The sequence below is a fragment of the Arachis ipaensis genome, chromosome B01, assembly GCF_000816755.2.
Source record: "Arachis ipaensis cultivar K30076 chromosome B01, Araip1.1, whole genome shotgun sequence".
Lineage (NCBI taxonomy): Eukaryota > Viridiplantae > Streptophyta > Magnoliopsida > Fabales > Fabaceae > Arachis > Arachis ipaensis.
In genome coordinates, this window is record NC_029785.2 from 32,004,650 (window position 1) to 32,015,541 (window position 10,892).

Here is a 10,892-nt window from a genome sequence, read left to right on the forward strand (position 1 = left end):
TAGAGAGATCCAAGGATGAGATTGAAACAGAATTTCTTCAATTCTTCAACCCAAGATCCAAGACAATTGTAATAGAAATTGAAAGCAATAAAACTAAGAGGAAGAGAAGTGAATTCTCCTTTCCCCAGACTAAGAAATTAAAGATCACTCAATATCCAAAGCTCTCCGAAAACTATTATGAAAATTCAAAAGAAAAGCTCCCTGAAGAACTTGAATTCTATCCTATTTATACACTTTCTTCAAATGATCTTCAAGCCTTGAGTTGGGCCTTTGCTCTTGGTGGAATTGGGTTGAAAGAGGCCTTGGTTGATTGCTCTTGAAGTTTGGAGAAGAACCAAAGTGAACCAATTGAACCGGGTTGGAGTTTTGCAAAAGTTGGACCAAAAGTTGGAGCAAAAGTTAGGGTCTAACTTTTGGTCCAACATTTCATATCAGCCAACATAACTTGCTGATACTCATGTTGGTGCAAAAGTTAGGGGTCTAACTTTTGCACCAACGTTGGCCTTCCTTGGTGCACTTGAGGCGCCAACGTTAGCCCAAAAGTTAGGGGTTAACGTTGGCGCAAACTTTTGCTCCTCCCCTTGTAGTTTTCATGTGCCAACGTTAGCCTCAAAGTTAGGGGCTAACGTTGGGGCTAACTTTTCATCCAAAAGTTTGTGCAAAAGTTTGCGGCTAACTTTAGGTCCAGCTTTTTGCTTCCTGGTTCAATTTCACTTATTCCATTGTCTTCTCTTTACTCCTAGCTATTCCTTCTTGCTTCAACCTTTCTCCAAGCTTTCTTCACCTATCATTAATCAACCAAACACATCAAAGCTATGCTTAAAATCATGAGATATTCATTCTTTCATAATATGTGACAATTATAGTATAAAACCTCATGAAATAGCATGAATTCATACATGGTTGATTCAATCAAAGGAAACATGAAAATCTACCTAATTGGCTTGCTTGTAGCTCAAGAAAGTGCATAATTCTAATGAAAACAAAAGAAAAAGACTAGTTAAAATAGGCTAAGATGACTTGTCGTCAGGTCTGTTTAATTGCGCTGTTCGTGTTTCTTGTTTCATTATTTTTGCAATTCTGCTGTTGCTGTGATGTTAGTTTTGTTCATATGCTGTAATTTCTTGTTTCATGCTGCTCTTTACTCTGATTTTTCATGTTCTTATTCCTTATATGTAATTGCAGCTGTATTTTTTATTCATATGAACTATTCTGTTGTTGTTTATTTTCAGGGACAATCCAATTTTAGCCGGAATGCTGCCCTAATCTCTGTAAAATGTTTCCATTCATGTCTTGATTTTGGCATTTTCAACTGTGCTTTCCTTAGATTTAACCAAAACAATTCATGAATGCTAGGGCAAGCTTTCTTATTCTTTTTTATTTCCTGGTTCATAATTTGCATTTTTGATGTTTGATTCCAATTTTTCCTATTTCTATATCTATTTGAATCATCATCAACCTATTTTCCTTATTTGGATATGAGTTACTTATAGCTTCTAACTGTGAATACTTGTTACTTAGAATATTTTCATTATGCCACTTACTTTAACCCACTTTTTACTAACTCACTAATTTTAACTTCTTAATCTCTTTTTCAAATTCTAACCAACCTAACCTTTCATACTCTCTCTTCTTGGTTTTTCACTTTCTTTTAACCTTCTAACCATGGCATGATGTTAATTTTTCTATTTAACATGAATTCAATTATATTTTGGATTGTGAATTCTCCTTTTCGAACTTTTAACTCCTATACAATCCTTAATGCACATTTACTTAACTCATTTTCCTTATCCTTTTGCTCCTTTGCCATTTTGTATTTCTTATGATTATTTGCCTATTTGTTTTCCTGTTTTTACTATATCCTGGTTTTCTATTTTTTTTTTCAGGATGTCTGCCAGCCAGAGAAAAGGAAAAGGAAAGGCTACTACTGGCAAATGGAAAAGAGGAGAATCCTCCATGTCCATTATGGATATTATGCACGATGACTCCTTGCGGGAGAAAAAATTTACCCCGCAGGAGAAGGCCGACCAGCTAATCCCTGCTATTGATCCAGTGAAATTTGCAAACCGATACTGTGAGCTGAAGTATCCGGTGTTTGCAAACTCCAGGAACCTATACCTGGAGAGAATTTTGAAGATCCCAAAAGAACTCCAGCAATACACCATTGACCAGATCAAACAAAGAGGCTGGTTCTTCCTGGAGAGAAACCTGACTGAGGTCAATGCATCTTGGGTTAGGGAATTCTACTGCAATTACTTCAAAACCTCCCTAGATGCAGTAAACCTTAGAGGAAAGCAGATTCTGGTCACTAAAGAGGCCATTGAAGATGTCTTGAAGCTTCTGCCTAAAACTGATCAGCTGGATGGTTATCAAAAAGCTGAGGAGGATATGCGCTTCATGCGATTTGATTGGGATGCAGTCAAGGCCCGGATAGCCCTTGACCCGACCGTTCCTTGGATTATAGGTCAGAACACCACCATGCCAAAGGGAATCAAGCGGATCTACCTGAATGATGAGGCTCAGCTATGGCATCAGATACTTAGCAACTTCATTATGCCGAGTACTCACGACACTGAGATACCAGCCACCATGATCACCCTCCTATGGTGTGTGATGGAGGGTAAGGACCTGTACCTGCCACGCTTTATCCGGTACCACATGGCTAGGGTCCACGTCCGAGGCACTCTTCCCTTTCCTTATCTGGTTACACAGTTAGGCCGTCGAGCTGACGTGCCTTGGGAGGATGCTGATGAGAGGCCACCTGCTGCAGAATGCAAGAAGATTATCCCTCACAGCAGGAACTTTCTGGCTTTGGGCTACAGACCTCTATTCCTCACTGCTACTGCTGACACAGCCACACCATCTGTCGGCCCCTCTTCCTCTACAGCTACCCCTGCCACCACCACTGCACCTCCACCTGCCCCAGAGCCCATCTATCATCTAGTGCACCGCCTGTTTCGACGGCTTGACCAGATGGAGCGTCACAACAAGCGACGCTATGAGCACCTGAAGCTGATGATATGATCTGGCGACATCCCCTCCAAGCCTGACACACCATCCGAGGCATCTGAGGAGGAGGCGGATGATCACGAGGCAGAGACCCATCCCCAGAGTGAGGCTGCGCAGGCAGGCACCGAGTAGGCCGCATCACATCAGGAGGCTCTGCCTCAAATTCAGGCTGTAGACCCCGAGATCCCTATCTAGTCAGCACCTCCTCTGCAGCAGGCTGATCCTCTGACCGCCACCACAGAGACCCGAGCTACCCGCCCTTCCAGTGATGACACCCCTTCACACCCTGCTTGAGTGAGCATCAGGGAGGATGCTTCATTTTAAGTGTGGGGAGGTCGCCATCTCTGGCGTACATTTTTTTTGGTGAACCACTACAGACTCTTTTCATTTTATTTTGCTACTTTTCTGTATTTTTCTTTTTATTTTTATTTTCTTAGTACTTATATATTGCTACTTTTATGTATTTTTACTCTATCTCTGCATTTTGCACTTTAGTTCATATTTTAGCCATTTAGTTTAGTTGCAATTCTAACTTATTAGTTATAGAAATTGTGGATTAATTAGTATAGTTTACCCTTTTTAGCATAAGATAGCTTAGTTTAAATTGAAAATATAAAAAAGAAGTAAACTAGGAACTTGAACATAATAGAAACAATCCACCCACCTTGTATATATAACAATACATGTTAGTTAGTTAACAACATTTCATCAAGGAGAAACACTAGAACTTTAAAGCCACCTTAAGTTTTACATTGAGAATAATGGGAATTTTTAACTAAACCTGCATGACATACATAAGTGATAAATGATTTTTGAGCTAGAGAACACACAGCCTGTGAGTTTTGAGCTTAATTGTATGGTTACATTCAAACCATAATTTTTATTCCTGTGTGTTCCACCCTTCTTATTTATTATGGTGTTCTTTACTTTGTTTTAATCTATATGTCCAATTGTAGAACAAAAATACATACCAAGAGAGTGATTGAGGCCATTGTTTGATTTTTAGCTCACTTATTCCAAAATAGCTTACCTTTTACATCACCCTTGTTAGCCCCCTTGAGCCTTTAAATCCCCTTTTATTCTATAAACCACATTACTAGCCTTAAGCAGAAAAATAAAATAAAAATCCCAAGTTGAATCCTTGGTTAGCTTAAGATAGAAATTGTGTATGGTTTAAGTGTGGGAAACCTATTAGGAACATGGATGATAAAAAACAAAAAGGTAGAAAAGTTGAAAAGAATAAAATAATTCAAATAAAAAAATTTTGGGAAGCATGCTCATGTGAAATCAAAATAATTGAATTACCATGTGCATTAAAAAAAATTAATTTTCAGTATTTAAATAAAGGGGACAAAAAGAATTCCCCAAATGTGAAATAAAGCATTGCATATGGGATAAAAATAATAAATATTGAAACATGAGCATGTAATATCAAAAGTGGAAAAATATGGGAAAATAGGTAAAGAAGCTTTGCTTTAGAAAGTATGTATGTTAGGTGAGATCTTGGACTAATTAAGGATTCACTTATTAGCTCACTTAGCCTTATACATATACCCTTACCTTTACCTTGGCCCCATTACAACCTTAACTAAAGACCTCATGATTTTTGGTATGTCTATATTCTATAATTGTTGATTGGTTAGATGAAGAACAAAGTTATGGAAAGTAAGAATAAAAAGAAGAATAGAGTGATTAACCCAATAAACACTGAGTGACTAGAGAGTAAACACAACATCCAGTGAGGGTTCAATAGCTCATTAACATATATCTATGCTTAAATTATTAATTGTCTTGCAAGTTTATAAAATGTTTTTTCTCTCCCATCTCAATTGTAAAGGCACTTTATCAACTATCTAAGGCTTGGCTATATATATATATATATGACCCCTTGAGAATGTGAATTAATTCAACTACATGCAAGCTTTATATACAAGTGAATAAAAACTAGAATTGCATGATGCATCATTCATCTAGGTAGTTGCATTTAGATTAGATTGCATTACATAACATTCCACCACTTTAACATAACATTACTCTTGGATTTAGCATGAGGACATGCTATTGTTTAAGTGTGGGGAGGTTGATAAACCCATATTTTATGATATATTTTGTGCTTAGATTGAGTGATTTATTCAATCCTTCACCCACTTATTCATATTAATTGCATGGTTTTACTTTTCCTTCCTTATTATGTGATGTATGTGAAAAACATCTTTCCTATGCTTTAAAATTAATTACTTTAATTACCTTTATTTCCATTCGATGCAGTGATTAGTGTGTTGAGTAGTTTCAGATCTTCTAAGGCAGGAATGACTCAAAGGATGGAAAGGAAACATACAAAAATGGAAGGAAAGCATAAAACGGAGTTTGTGAAGAAACTGGCATCCACGCGATCGCATGGGCGACGCGGCCGCATGCCAAGTGCGAAGAAGCAGCGACGCGGCCGCATGACTGGCGCGACCGCGCGCCTTAAGCAGAATACATATGACGCGATCGCATGACTGACGCGACCGCGTGACAAGAAAAACTCCGAATGACGCGACCGCGTGACCCACGCGGACGCGTGACAGACGTCACGCACCAGAAATTGCAGAAAACGCTCATAGCGATTTCTAAGGCCCTTTTTGGCTCAAATCCAAGTCCAGAAGGCATAGACCAGAGGTTATGAAGTGAAGGAATGCAACCATTCAAGGAGGGACTCGACTTTAGTTAGTTTTGATGATTTAGATTTAGTTTAGAGAGATGTTCTCTCCTCTCTCTTCTGTCTTAGGATTAGGATTTAGGATTTTTCTTAGTTTTAGGAGTGACTCTCGATCCCAGGTTCAATGTTCCTTTACTTTAAGCTTCCCTTTCATTTTTTATTCATTCCATTACTTTAGTTGGTTATTTGATGTTGCAATTTAATTTATGAATTCTTCCATGTTACAGATTATTATTTTAAATTAATGTTATTTGAGGTATTTCAGTTTATGATTGTTTTCTTTTATTTACATTATTGTTATTCCCATCTGAAGGCATTTTTATTCTAGTAGATTTACTTTTCTCTTTTTGGTCTTGGTTAAGAAATCAGTAACTCAGGAGTTATCAAACTCAAACATCAATGATAATTATTATCTTTGTTAATTAAACTGAACTTCAATAATCCCAATCTTTTCTTAGGAAATAAATAGGATCCGAAGATCAAACCAATTAATCCCTTGACCTTCCTTTATCTTAGTAAAGGTTAACAAAGTGGAATTAAGATTCAATTCTCATCATCATTGATAAGGATAGTTAGGATAGGACCTCTAATTTTTCATACAGATTTATCCGCAAATTTCTAGACCACGCAAAAGTTCTCTCATCAGGGCCTATCCGGGATCTCACGCGTGCGCGTCATCCATGCACACGCGTGGCAGGGTCTTTTTTCTTTTTTTATATAAAAATAACTTCAAATAAAGGTAAACATGCAGATGTGAAAATTAACACAGACATAAAGAAAGTAGAACCAATAAAAATGAAGATCATACCATGGTGGGTTGCCTCCCACCTAGCACTTTTCTTTAAGGCCCTTAAGTTGGACGGTCCACAGGCTCAGTCCTCATCCGTTGCTGGATCCTTCAAGAGGAAGATCTCCAGCTCCTTGTTGTTCTTCACCTTCGCACCATGATACAGCTTCAAACGGTGGCCATTGACTTTGAAGAAGGTGGGGCTTGAGGGGTGACTTAGGTGGACAACTCCATACGGTTCTACCTTCTCCACCGTGTAAGGTTCATCCCACCTTGACTTCAACTTGTCCAGCATTAACCTCAGCCTTGAGTTGTAGAGAAAGACTTGATCCCCAGCTCTAAACTCTGTTCTCTTGATGTTCTTGTCATGTACCTCCTTCACCTTTTCTTCGTAGAGCCTTAAGTTCTCACACGCTTCTAGTCGAAGGCACTCCAATTCTTCTAGTTGCAACTTTCTTTCAATTCCGGCTCCTCCCAATCCTGAGTTGCATTCCTTCACAGGCCAGTAAGCTTTGTATTCCACCTCTACCGGAAGGTGACAAGCCTTTCTGTAGACTAGGCGAAACGGACTCATGCCGATGGGTGTCTTATAAGCTGTCCGATAAGCCCATAGTGCATCTCCAAGCCTTGAGCTCTAGTCCCTTCTATGAGGTTTGACAATATTCTCGAGTATGTGTTTGATCTCCCTATTAGACACCTCACCTTGGCCATTCGTTTAGGGATGGTAAGCTGTCGCCACCTTGTGAATGATCCCATGTTTCTTCAACAAACCTATCATTCTTCTGTTACAAAAATGAGAGCCTTGATCACTCACGATTGCTCGTGGTGATCCAAAGCGACAAATAATATTATTTCTAATAAAAGAAACAACAACTTAGCATCATTAGTACGGGTAGGAATTGCTTCCACCCATTTAGAAATATAATCAACAGCTAACAGAATATATACGAAACCATTCGAGTTTGTAAATGGACCCATGAAGTCAATACCCCAAACATAAAAAATTTCACAAAACAACATTAGTTGTTGGGGCATCTCATCCCTCTTGGATATATTTCCAAACCTTTGGCATTGGTGGCAAGAGTCACAAAAAATACTAGCATCCTTAAAAAGTGTGGGCCACCAAAATTGGCAATCTAAAATTTTTCTTGCAATTCTTTGAGGACCAAAATGTCCACCACTCTCAAAAGAGTGGCAGGCTTCTAAAATTGACTGGATTTCGGATTGTGGAACACACCTTCTAATTATTTGATCAGCACCACATCTCCATAAATATGGGTCATCCCATATGTAATACTTGGGCTCGCTTTTAAGCTTGTCCTTTTAATGCTTAGAAAAATTAGGAGGAAAAGTACGATTAACCAAATAATTAGCTATGGTGCATACCAAGGAACCACCTCAGATATTGCTTGCAAGCTATCAAGTGAAAATGCATCATTGATAGGAGTGGAGTCACTTTTAATATGTTCTAGGCGACTCAAGTGGTCCGTCACCAAATTTTGGGAACCACTCATATCTTTAATCTCTAAATCAAACTCTTGCAATAACAATATCCAACGGATTAACCTTGGTTTAGTCTCTTTCTTAGCTAACAAGTATTTTAAAGCCATATGGTCTGAAAATACTACCACTTTAGTTCCAAGTAAATAAGCTCAGAATTTATCCAAAGAAAAAACGATGGCTAAAAGTTCCTTTTCAGTGGTAGTATAATTAGACTGGGCGCCATCTAGAGTTTTAGAAGCATAAGCAATAATATAAGGATCTTTACCTTCGCGCTGAGCCAGCGTCGCTCCTACCGCATAGTTAGATGCGTTGCACATGATCTCAAATGGCCTACTCCAGTATTAGAAACAACATGGCCTAGAACAATACCTTGCTTTACCATAAAATGACACTTTTCAAAATTAAGCACAAGGTTTGAACTAGCATATCTTTCTAATACTTTAGACAGATTATCCAAGCAAAGATCAAAGGAATCACCATAGACACTAAAGTCATCCATAAGGACTTCCATACAATGCTCAAGAAGATTTGAAAAAATGCTCACCATGCACCTTTGAAATGTAGCCGGTGCGTTACATAAACCAAAAGGAATTCTCTTATATGCATACGCTCCAAAGGAGCATGTAAAAGTTGTTTTCTCCTGATCTTCTGGAGCAATATGGATCTGAAAATAACCAGTATAACTATCTAAGAAACAGTAGTGTGATTTACCTGACAGGCGATCAAGCATTTGATCAATGAAAGGTAGTGGATAGTGATCCTTGCGAGTGGCCAAGTTCAAGCACCTGTAGTCAATGCACACCCTCCAGGAATTCTGCACTCTAGTAGCCATGAGTTCACCATGCTCATTCTTCACTATTGTGACACTGAACTTCTTCGGAACCACCTGTACCGGACTAACTGGTATGCGAAATTGTTACGCTGAGGTTGTAAAATTTGTTGTTCATTCTCTCCCAGGCAATGGCGCCAACAACTGGTGCACAATACCATGGTCCAAACATGACTTCACAACTTCGCACAACTAACCAGCAAGTGCACTGGGTCGTCCAAGTAATAAAACCTTACGTGAGTAAGGGTCGATCCCACGGAGATTGTTGGTATGAAGCAAGCTATAGTCATCTTGTAAATCTCAGTCAGGCGAATATTAAATGGTTATGGAGTTTTCGAATAATAATAATAAATAAATAGAAAATAAAGATAGAAATACTTATGTAATTCATTGGTGAGAATTTCAGATAAGCATATAGAGATGCGTTCGTTCCTCTGAACTTTTGCTTTCCTGCTGTCTTCATCCAATCAATCTTACTCCTTTCCATGGCTGGCTTTATGTAAGGGCATCACCGTTGTCAATGGCTGCTTTTCATCCTCTCTGTGAAAATGGTCCGATGCGCTGTCACTGCATGCCTAATCATCTGGAGGAATCACCGTTGTCAATGGCTGCATCCCATCCTCTTTGTGAAAATGGTCTGATGCGCTGTCACTGTATGGCTAATCATCTAGAGGTTCTCGATCATACTGGAATAGGATTCACCCTCCTTTTGCGTCTGTCACTACGCCCAGCACTTGCGAGTTTGAAGTTCGTCACAGTCATTCAATCCCTGAATCCTACTCGGAATACCACAGACAAGGTTTAGACTTTTCGGATTCTCATGAATGCCGCCATCAATCTAGCTTATACCACGAAGATTCTGATTAAGAGATCCAAGAGATACTCATTCAATCTAAGGTTGAACGGAAGTGGTTGTCAGGCACGCATTCATAGGGAATGATGATGATTGTCACGTTCATCACATTCATGTTGAAGTGCGAATGAATATCTTAGAAGCGGAATAAGTTGAATTGAATAGAAAAATAGTAGTACTTTGCATTAATTCATGAGGAACAGCAGAGCTCCACACCTTAATCTATGGAGTACAGAAACTCTACCGTTGAAAATACATAAGTAATGAAGGTTCAGGCATGGCCGAATGGCCAGCCCCCAAACTTGATCAATATGATCCAAAGATGAACTGAAAAATCATAAGATGTCAAATACACTAGTAAAAAGTCCTATTTATACTAAACTAGCTACTAGGGTTTACAGAAGTAAGTAATTGATGCATAAATCCACTTCCGGGGCCCACTTGGAATGTGCTTGGTCTGAGCTTGAATGTTACACGTACAGAGGCTTCTTCTGGAGTTGAACGCCAAGTTGTAACGTGTTTTTGACGTTCAACTCTGGTTCGTGACGTATTTCTGGCGTTTAACTCCAGACTGCAGCGTAGAACTGGCGTTCAACGCCCTTTTGCATCATCTAAACTCGACCAAAGTATAGACTATTATATATTGTTGAAAAGCTCTGGATGTCTACTTTCCAACACAATTGGAAGCGCACCATTTTGAGTTTTGTAGCTCAATAAAATCCACTTTGAGTGCAGGGAGGTCAGAATCCAACAGCATCAGCAGTCCTTCTTCAACCTCTGAATCTGATTTTTGCTCAAGTCCCTCAAGTTCAGCCAGAAAATACCTGAAATCACAAAAAACACACAAACTCATAGTAAAGTCCAGAAATGTGAATTTAACATAAAAACTAATAAAAACATCCCTAAAAGTAACTAGATCCTACTAAAAACATACTAAAAACAATGACAAAAAGCGTATAAATTATACGCTCATCACAACACCAAACTTAAATTGTTGCTTGTCCCCAAGCAACTGAAAATCAAATAGGATAAAAAGAAGAGAATATAATATAAATTCCAAACGTTATGGAAAAGCAAAAAAAGCAATGCTTTTACCACACCAAACTTAGAATGTTGCTCGCCCTCAAGCAAAAGAAGAAAGAATAGAAGAAGAAGAAGATGTGGAAAAACTAGGATTATGAGGAGGGAAGGTGGGGATCCTGTGGGGTCC

General features: G+C 38.7%; 1 protein-coding gene across 1 annotated transcript; it reads right to left on the reverse strand.

The window, feature by feature from the left end:
• On the reverse strand, nucleotides 6,305–7,071 carry LOC107605118. Its single transcript, XM_016306873.1, has 2 exons — nucleotides 6,742–7,071; nucleotides 6,305–6,328 (listed from the first exon to the last, which is right to left on the reverse strand). The coding sequence occupies exons 1-2, from the start codon at nucleotides 7,069–7,071 to the stop codon at nucleotides 6,305–6,307; spliced, it is 354 nt and encodes a 117-aa protein (XP_016162359.1).

Excerpts from the sequence above, each read along its gene's own strand:
- LOC107605118 (XM_016306873.1), bottom strand. The coding sequence starts at position 7,071 with ATGAGTCCGTTTCGCCTAGTCTACAGAAAGGCTTGTCACCTTCCGGTA. Across the intron at positions 6,329-6,741 it reads AACCTTACACGGTGGAGAAG|AAATTTGCGGATAAATCTGT; the intron begins GTAGAACCGTAT and ends TGCGTGGTCTAG.